Source organism: Pocillopora verrucosa, chromosome 4 (genome assembly GCF_036669915.1).
Source record: "Pocillopora verrucosa isolate sample1 chromosome 4, ASM3666991v2, whole genome shotgun sequence".
Lineage (NCBI taxonomy): Eukaryota > Metazoa > Cnidaria > Anthozoa > Scleractinia > Pocilloporidae > Pocillopora > Pocillopora verrucosa.
In genome coordinates, this window is record NC_089315.1 from 14,064,745 (window position 1) to 14,075,214 (window position 10,470).

General features: G+C 38.4%; 1 protein-coding gene across 6 annotated transcripts; it reads right to left on the reverse strand.

The window, feature by feature from the left end:
* Positions 1-38: 38 nt before the first annotated feature.
* Positions 39-7,542, reverse strand: LOC131772921 (uncharacterized). Of its 6 annotated transcripts, XM_066165902.1 has the most exons (6): positions 7,380-7,542; positions 6,739-6,810; positions 5,021-5,189; positions 3,828-3,896; positions 3,295-3,401; positions 39-2,481 (listed from the first exon to the last, which is right to left on the reverse strand). In XM_066165902.1, the coding sequence occupies exons 5-6, from the start codon at positions 3,393-3,395 to the stop codon at positions 372-374; spliced, it is 2,211 nt and encodes a 736-aa protein (XP_066021999.1). In that variant the 5' UTR covers positions 3,396-3,401; positions 3,828-3,896; positions 5,021-5,189; positions 6,739-6,810; positions 7,380-7,542; the 3' UTR covers positions 39-371. The 6 variants fall into 6 exon arrangements, with proteins under 6 accessions (XP_066021999.1, XP_058944872.2, XP_066021998.1 ...); XM_059088889.2 differs by lacking the exon at positions 5,021-5,189; XM_066165901.1 differs by lacking the exon at positions 3,828-3,896.
* Positions 7,543-10,470: the final 2,928 nt, after the last annotated feature.

Consider the following 10,470-nt stretch of genomic DNA (forward strand, 5'->3'; position numbering starts at 1 on the left):
TTTACCTTTTTCCGAGAAGGAACGATACGCAAAGAGTATACGATAATGTATTATTTCTTTATTTAATAATAGAATTTAGAGGCTAGTCGAACCTCTTTCCATATCCGTACAATGTGTTGGCTTATACTCGTCGATAGTACGTCAATTACTTATATTTGACATAGAATATTTCATTGAGAATCTTCGGCCACTAAAAATTTCTAGAAATTCCGGCTGCGATTCTAACAACAATTAAAAACCTCGCCGGGCTAGCTTATAGTTAACCATTGACGAGGAAGCTCTATTTTATTGACCAGAAGAGCGTTTTTATGGAACAGTTTGTAAGGTCTTTCTTGAGTGGTTAACATTCTGGCATTATTCCATCCTTGAATTCATTTTGTAAGTGTTAATTGTTTAAGCCTGTTCTGCAGTTCAGGCATGCAAGACTGGTAAGCCAGTCCTGTGCCAAATACGTAGCTCTGGTTTTCATTTCTTGTCCGAGCGGCATGCAGCTGATCCACTATTTGTTCTCGCTTCCACACTTTCTTCTTTTCTTCTAAAGTAAGCTCGGTGTCTACCTCCTTTGCTGTTGTTGACGTTTTAGTTGGTGTTGGTGTTGTCGTTGTTAGCGGTAAGTTCACTGCATTGCCTTTCACAGATTTTTGTAACGCCCTTTGAAGTACCTCCGCCGAGGTCAGCTGAGGGACTGCGTTGCTATTTTTCTGATTATCTTTCGATAAAATAGTTATTTTGGTGGTGTCCTGCGTTTGGCTAGAAGCCCGTGGTTGTATTGAGTAGGGTACAGGCGTAGGCATCGGCGAGGTCTCAATTTTATGAATTTCATCGGTTTTCCCTGTTGAAAGTCCCCCATTTCCAATCAACATTGCATTAGATGATTGCCTTGTAACAATAGAGGAGGCTCTATCGATACTCTTTCGCGAATCCTGTGTTTTCTGGTAGTAAGGCACGTCGACATTTTTGACGATAGTCAATTTTCCAATCGATCTGACCTCAGATGGTTTGGTTGTGAAAGGAGGATGGCCATTAGGGATATTGTGGACTGTTGCCTCTACTGTTATCGCTTTGTTCGGCCGTGGCTTTTGATTAAAACCGGACAATGTTTTGACGTTATTGTTAATATCAGTTCCAAAAGATACATTCGTTTCATCTGCGTTATTACTTTCTGTTTTTGAAGTTTGGTCATGGTGAGTAACTGGCTGTTCACTGGTAATCGTAGCCTCCAATTTTTTAACTTGGTTTTTAGCAGATAATTCTCTTTTTATGCTACTTCCCATTAGAATCTTGGTTTCCTCCGTTTCTTTTGTGTTTGGGGTGTCATCATCCATAACTGTTGTTACTCTTCTGGCAACACCTGGGCACGGTGAGGAAACCGCAGTATCAACGATATCAATCATAGTGCAGAAGTCGTTTTGTTCTTCATGCGATTGCTCTTCATTAGGCACGTCTTGCGCTGCACCGATCATTTGGGCTTCGTTTCCTGCAGACAAGCTAACGTGTGAATCTGAATCATTTGGTTCGTTGCGAATCTCCACTATGCACACCTGATCTTCGCGATTAACTTTGTTTTTTTCTCGATTTGCTAAAACGATCTCTTCGATGGAAACCGATTGGTAGTCTGGCTCTGGAATCCATGTATACGATTTCGTTCGAGGTTTGATAATTGCCTCTGCATTTTTAACTGCCTTCTCTTTAGCTGTCATGGATGGTGCAGATCCTGATCTGCTGATTTTTATGCTTTTCTCAGCAGTCATAGATTTGACAGACATTCTCTTCCGTGTATCAGCGTCTGTGCTTTGATCCTTCTCAGGTTCTTGGGGGCTCTTCCCTTTCTTGTTTTCGCCACCGCGTTTTACAGAAAGAACTAGTTCGGTTGATGGAGGCATCTCCTCTGTGGATAGAATGGCTAGCTCGCGCTGTGTGTATCCTTTGAGGGATTTACTTCTTACAAATCGCCTTCCTTCTTCACCTCTTTTTAGTTTCAAGGAGCGAGTAGTCATGTTTTGTTTTCTTGGCTCCGAAACTTCCCAGTTAAATGACTGGCTTCGGTTTTTTCTCACATCGCTTGGTTGGCGTAACAATGTTTCCCATGTGTATTCAGACCTTTGGACCAGACAAGGACTGTTACTTGAGGGAGGTGCGGCCTTACTATTTTCATCAGAAGGTGACTTTTGTCCAGTGGATGCTTGCTTCTCGACAACCGTCGGCCGAGATCCGTTTTGTTTATTTGCAGAGTTAGCCTTCGGAGATGTAACGCTTTGCACGGATCGAAGAACTGCGTCTGAAGTCCCTGGAATCTCGCTAACAGAAGTGTTTGGTATAAGCACAGTGGAAGCTTTACGACGAATTTTGGTAGAACCTCTTTTAGTGTCCATACAGAGTCCGTCTTCTGTTCTCTCAGAAACCACGCTTGGATTGACGTGAGTTACCCAATCTTTACCATCAGTGAAGCGTTCAGGATCCCCCGCTTGGTTCATCTGAACCCTGTAACGATGCGGCCAAAAACGAAAAAGATTATGTAAGACTACTGTATGATATACAATCCCATAGTCAAGCACTAAATGAACCTGTTTTATGAAAAGCCAAGAAAGAATATTTTCTTAGCATTAATACTGACAGTGGAGGATATGCCTTTTTTTTTAAAAAGACAGTCATCTATTAAATACGAACAAAGTAAGCTTCGAGAAAAATTTGACGCTAACTATTGGTGATCCGCGCGTAAATAAGCTAACGTGGGTGTCTGTAGCCACAGAAAGCCATGGAGATTTGCCAGCGGCAATCTGTTTATCTATAAATTTTGACTTGATGAATTCCTTTTTGGCCGAGGGGCTTTTAGAATTAAACTAGGTTCAGCAGTAAGAATAACTTTCTCCATCACTAAAGAAAATGTATTTTTTTCACTATTTGTGACTTCCCGTGAAATTCTCTGTTTCATGCACACAAAAACAAACCATCAGCTCTCATCAAAGCTCGACTTTGGTCTGATGATCACAAGCGTGACTTGCAGGGCTGATTATTAAATGTTGTTTTAATCTAAAATGTACCATTGACGGCTGACTGCACGAATTGAATTGGTTATTCAGTTTTCCTCATATACTTAGCTCAGCGAAACTGGCGATAAAACATTACATATAGGAAAAGAAAAATTTCTGGTGCCTCATGAACGAGATTGGTACACATAAGACTCAAAGTTAATAATAAATTTACGAAAGTACTGAAGTCAACAACACCTAATTTCAAAAGTTAGCAATTTTGTGAACGACACTAGCAGCTGTAAAATTGAGTATACTTCCTCACCTTTTCTTGCGACGACATATTTTGTACATGACAACTGCCACATAAGCGACGAGAAGAAGGCCTCCTCCACAGCCAGCCAAAATAATCCACCAGAGCTCCATTTATCTCTATACGAAAGGATATATGTAAAAGAAACATTATAAAGTTATTGAGATAAGAAATAACAAAAGATCTAAAAATTACAAAGTAAATTGTGAGTTCCAAACTTTTTACGTTATATTTAGGGTATACGCAGGGTATACGCAGCAGAAGTTTGGAAGGACAACACTTTTCACTTGAACTGCCTTATGATTTGCATACTGATCGCCTTTATGGCCATCTGCCTTATAGTCAACTCGGTGCATTAACTTCCGCTGCGGGCCCTTTTAAGATAAAAACTATCACAAAAACATTCCTTACACCAAAGAAACAGGTAAACAAAAAAATTTTTCCATATGAATCGCCATATTGAGACGAGTAATTTTCTTTCATTTCATGTATACTTCGAACAACTCTGACAAATCTTTAACCAAGAGAAAATAATATCCCATTACTTTCTTTCGCTTTTTCTCGTCTTCACACTTTGAAAGTTGCCTTTCGTTGCGTGGGTCATCATCTCGATACTGTTTAAGATAAGGAAATGGTAATATTGAAATTAAGAAGGCAAAATCGGCTACTATCACGGGCTTGCACTAATTCGTGAGAAGTAAGTAGTGGTGATATTTTTTTCAACGTAGGTAAACTTACGAATTCGCACTTGAAATGGTAAATAGTGTGTGGATCATGGACAGTGTTCACAGCTAAAACGTTTATAATTTCTAATCTCACACCTTAATAAAACAGGTAAACGTTATGAATAATAGGATCCACGATTCAGTCGCGAAGTAATTTGCAGTAAAAATTTCTGATAATTTGCTGTGAAATTTTGGCGTGTTACAGTTTCACCTCGATGATGGAACCGGAGAAGAAGAATCGATTTAATGGTGCAATAAATTTGAGCGTGGTATCTTTTGATAAGACAGGTGTCTATTACTGACAAGTTCTTCTTTAATTTATGCTTAAGAAGGAGAGAACTAATTTAAACAAAAAACACGAGTCTTTCGTCAAGTTATGAACTAAGTATTCTAAATTAAAAATCTTGTGTCGGCATATATGTTCAAAATGTCAAAACGCAATATCTAGATCGTTCCCTACAGAAAGCTTTCCATTAAGTTAATAAAAAATTCGGAACTGCTTTCAGTTTTAGAGTAATATTTGCATTGCTCGGTTCATTTGCCAGTCTGGTTGCAGGGTATAAATAACTCGCTTATACAGCTAAATCGTGTTAAAACAAGTCTGTCAGTGGGTTTGCTAGAGAAACCTTCGCCAAATTTATGTTTTTCAAAGAGTGAGAAATAAAAAAAAATATTTTGTGCACATGAACTGAAAGTTCTGACTTGTGACATAATTAAGTGTTTCAAGAAAAATTCTACTTAGGCCTGTAGTGCCATGAAATATTAATAAGCCACAAACAGGCTGTAAATAAATGTTATTCTTTTGCAGAAGTTAAGATTTCGTTACAGCAGCGCAAGCTATATTTCGATTCTTTTTCTAGCAGTTTTATGTTTAATGTTCGAGATTCTTCTGTAATAAATATGATAAATGCAGACTTGACAAATCAACCAGGTCCTCGATTCATTTACAATGTACGCTTTTAGATCATGATTAAACCGACAATAGTGCTAAATTTTGCTAGGTTTCGACTCACTTTTGTCAACGACGTTGTCTGTGTGCCCAAACCTCCTCTAATAACTTCACGTTCGCCAATCCGGAATTTCTGATTTCTGTTTTTTCCCAAAGGCACTGACCGAAGCATTCGCACAGACTTCAAGGTGGAGAGTGACTTAATGCAATCAGCTTTTACAGGCCCCTTTATCCTAGCAGCGGTATTCAAAATATCTTAGCAACAAAGAATCGTGTCTCCTATTGTTCCAAAAAAGAGCGCTTTCTAGAAACAAAAGCTACAAGCTCAAACAAATCTCATCATTTGCTTTGTTTTTCCAAAAATTACCATATAACTAATTGTGGGGATGTTGTCATAGAAAAAAAAGAAAGGGAAAAGCCAAAAATAATTTATTGCTATATGTAGTCCCAACGCCACCGCACACGTTTCTGTCGGAAATTTGCCGCCGATCCATTCTGAGAGAATGAACAGAGTAAAATGATGATTAAAAATCGGCTTTTATGTTTAAATTCAGGGCGGCTTCAAGGAGCCTTTAAATCAAAGTTAAATGTTTTATGTATTACTAAGTCATTTCTATTTTCATTCCTCTCTTCTTTGACTTTCAGCGTAATTTTAAATTGGTGTGCCTAATCTGTGTCCTTCACTCCTGCTGTCCACACAAAATGTGTTTGGTTTCCCTTTGTAAGTTCAAAACAACACAGTCATCTTTTTTAGCCAAATTGATACTTTCCTACTCAGAAGTCAAAACTGAATGAGCTGAAGATTTTAGGAGGCTATAAATTCACAAGATATATTCTAAAGCGATGATGGCGGATGGAGATTGTTAGTGTGATACTGTTTTTGGGGTCACGGAAGAGGGCAAGGGTTACTAGAAGTTATGGAATAAATCATAGGGACTGCTTCAAATCAACTTGATAAATAAACTATGATGCTTGGATAGAATAAAAATCCTTCTTTCTATAGAGAAGACTGGAACCCTTTAATGCAGACAGATTGTTTCGGACTATAAATCTCTTTTCTACTGTTTCTTTGAATCCCTTCTCACTGTAATCGCTGTATTTTTTTCTGCATTTTATTTATTTTTTACCAATTATTTTCCAGACGAGCAATTAATTAACCTACAGCTTGTTTGTTAATTATGATTATCAAATACCTGGTGTTTTCTGTGGAGGATTGTGGACATCAAATGGACGAATGGGAAAATTGGGGAACACGAATCTTATCAGATGATAGTTAATGAAATGTTATTATTTATCACACGGATGAAAAAATTTATCATAATACGAGGAATTTTTATTATCTCATTAATCACGTTCGTGCAAAAGTGGAATATGACTGAACTTGGAATTGTCTAGCAATTTCTTTTTGGCGTTACTAAGGACGTTCATCTATAAATGAAAGTAAACAAAATTTGACTCGAACCTCTATCATTGTCTCGGGAGAACTTTAAAATTTTATACAACAATTTACTTTACGGTCATGGATGGAACATCGTGCTTTTCATAATTTTATGATATCATCAAACAGCTGAACTAGCACAAAGATGTTTACTTCATGCACTATACCTGAATCCTAAATAGAATTGGCGAGATTCCATCAATTACGATCAAAATGTGGCCCTCCATGACGTTTTGTGGTCCAAAACGGATGCAACTAAAATGTTGCTGGTTACAGAGAAATCAAAGAGATAGCCTCCAGTGATTTCCATCTGACGTCATCAAACTTTAGTTGTAGTTACCCACCTTAATCGCTTCCTGTTTCTTTCGAGTAGTTTAAAAATTACTGGATTGTTACTTAGCCCAGCTGGCTTCTTCCTGCAAAATGAACAGTATTTTCTAGAGCTTTCTATTTGGTTTAAATTTTGCAACTTGTCAGTGTCAATTTAACCAGGCTGGAAAAGAAAAAAAATTGTGTTTTTGTTTCGTACGCTGAAGCTACAGATCATATCCCTTAAATATAATGTACTTGTATCTTAATTGCGAAATGGAGCAAGATGGAAACTGAGTAACGTGATCCTTTGTAGTGGTTCACGGTTTGTTTTTGTTTACCTTACTAATAAATTGCTTAGAGATGAAAAAAGCGCTCATTATGTAACAGCTGCACGACTGCCTTTCCGTAGAGTCATACCTAAGTTTATTCAAAGCTGTAGACTAGTCAATTTTGGCAAGCAGTGATCGGGGACGAGTTCATAATTTTCAACCTTAAGTTTCCTAAATCTCGCTCGCCATTTAATTAAGCACAAAGTCCTTGAACACAGATAGTGAGACTTCGATGCAATGAGGCGTTGAATTCGTTTTCCGCGGTTTCGAAAGACGGCACCAAGAGATGAACACAATATATCTACAGAAGACGAATCATGATGTTTAGAAGCACCCAAGAATACCTCGTTTGTGAGTTTCACCGGTGATCGTAGGCAAAATTTATCCTGCTATCTTCTGCACAGGTTCTGGAGGGTTGTGGCTGCCAAAAGTGACCATCTCTCTTCAAGAAAAGCAGGTTTGTTGCCTTCAAATAGTTCTCACGCTATTCAACTTCGCTTGGCTGAATCTAATTAGTGTCTTTGGGGCAAATGCTGTTTTGGTGGCAGACTGGCCAATAATTTTAAAGCTCCCCTGCCAAGATCAAGTGCTCTTGTCAAGTTGAAACCAAGTCATCCGTTAAATGTAAACAATAAAGAATGTCATATTTTAATTCACTCGTTCTTTATAGCTCCTTCGAAGGAAACAGACATGAAAATCAATTTTTTCATGGTACTTTCGTTTCATTTATCCGAGTCAAGAATAACTCATAATTTATGCGCAGGTCCTAATCCAAAATATGAACTCAGCGCTATAATGTTCATATTCAGTTCCATCAAAATGAACAGGTGATCTCTAAATGGGTCCAACAAATATAGATACTTTAAAGTGTTAATCGGAAAAGCTGTTAGAAATAAAACTGGGAATGCTTTTTTTTAACAATTTTCCACGCATAAGCGTAACGTTCGACATGCTCTTGCTGTCAATCACAATCTGAGAAATATCGCAGAAAGTGCGTCCCTCTATAAGTTTCTAAAACTATTTTAACGCCTCCCCCTTGATACAAGGTGGTGATCGTTTAACCCTTTACACTCTAGCATCAGTATGCATATTCTCCCAACTCTTCTCTAGATATTTCCTAAGGTGCTGAAAAGGAGATTTTTTTGACAATCTAAGAGCTTCTTTGGTTGGTGATAATTTTCATTTTTCTTGTGACGTTTATGTGTGATTCGTGGTTGATATTGTAAGAAGAAATTAGACAATGTTAGGAGTCAAAAGGTTAAGAATCTTGTGTGCATTCGCTAAACATTACACAGGAGAAGAATGTACCGAAGCAATGGAGCGTTTGTGACGTAAGCGTCGTTACACAGCCTTCTTAAACCTGTGACGCACCTGGCGATTTATTAGCCGATCGCGGCGATTTTGATCGTCCCGATCGGCGTACAAAGTTGCAAATATCTGGTATTTCAGATATCGGCGATTTTATACGCCGATCGCGGTGATCAGGGAAAATTGCAATCGCCGCACCGGGCAAACCTGGCGATTTTCGCCGTTCGCCGCGATCGCGCGATCGGCGTTTAAAATCGCCAGGTGTATCGCTGGCTTTAGGTTTTATGGCGGCGCGTGGCGCCTTGAGGAAGTAGCTCCTCCCTAATTCACTATTACTACTCTGTATCATCTCATATGGGATGGTGTTATAGAACAAATTTCTAAGCCTTGCTCGACATGTTGATATAATCAATTACATTGGCTAAAGATAACTACAGGAATGGTATCTCATGTCCATTGTGTAAAAGCCCTTGCTTCTAATGCGAATAACTCGAAAAAGTAATTTTTTTCTTTAAGAGATACATCAGTTACAAACTTAAAAACTTACCCAGATATAACGTTTCGCAAATTTGATTATAAATGAGACGAAATGCATGCAAACATAAGATGTCTGAGATGGGAGAGCATTGTTAAGAGATACAACGCAACATCCTGAGGACAAAACGTTGATTTGGAAGTCTAAAAAGGGGAATGAAAAAATTAAAAAAGGCATTGGTATACCAGGAGATGATCACTGATTTTTCTCCCATTGACGCCTTTTGATATAATACATTGTCAGAATAACTATAACACTGATGAAGCAAAATTTTTTAACACTACCAGGGATTACTACATAGTCCAAAAAGACTGTGGGAAGGTCGTGGAGTGCTCGTGAACCCCTCCTTCTTTGGCATGAAAAATCAACGAACTGTTAACTATGAATCCTTCTGATACACTGTACGATTCCCATAAATCTTTTTGTAGGCGTTCCACTTCCCCCTCCCTCCCTCCACTTCCCTTTCTTTTCTGACGAAAAAACGGATTTACACCAAATTTGCGCAGTGCAAATGCGAGCAAATCTGGTCCAAAGCTGTGGCAAATGTGGTGCAAATGGGGTAAATGCCACATTTGCACCAGGATTTGCCACCCCCGTGCAAATCTAAAGCAAATGTGGCATTTACCTCATTTGCATCACATTTGCTACGGCTTTGGACCAGATTTGCTGACATTTACACTGCGCAAATATGGTGCAAATCCACTTTTTCGTCCAGTGCGCGCGCGCGCGCGAGCCCGCGCATGCATGCATGCATGATCTTTAACCCCTTACATCCTAACATCATGATCAGTATACACATTCTCCATATAGTTCTCAACATATTTTCTAAGGTGCTGATCAGAATTTGTCAAACTATCACGAAGAGCTTCTTTAGCTGGTGCTCAATTCCTTGATTTTCGTGACTTTCAATGTGAGATTCGGGGGGGGAGATATTGTAAGGAAATTTTAAATGCTAATCTCTCGTAGGGGTCAAAGTACTAAAAAATCCTTCCTCTCAAATTGAGTTGAAGCAGTGCATGGCTTTCGTTTCACTTCGCAGTAAGCTGTAAAACTGAGCCAAATATTTTCCAGTAAATTTAATTGGGATTTTGCAATCAGAGAGCTTACTCAGTTACGCTACGAATTTCGTCGTAGTTTCGTCATGAGAATCTTTAATGAGGGAATTATTCCCGGAAAGTCCTTGACAAGTATATAGCTTTAGTGTTCATTTGTATGCTAAGAAAAAATTTCACTGGGACGAAATAAAGATTTTGCTATCTAAAATAGAATTTTCCAACCGTAATTTGTTAGTTGGCCATCGTAAATTCTAGTAAACTTTGAGCATTACATTTTCACGCGTGTACCTGAAGGTTTATCAGTGATCCTTTTGAATTGAATGCAAAGTGCAATAATATATACACAAGTGAGTTGCCTATGACTTGAAAGGAAGACATCGTGCTTACATTGTCATTTCTGTTTTTTGAATTTCTCAAGAAAGTTAAAAACTCTTAATTTATTTAGACACACGAAGCATTTACCATTGCTGATCTTTGCAGTTTGTAAATAAGATCCCTCTCTCATGATGAATCTTGGACATGGGTCAGAGTTATCCG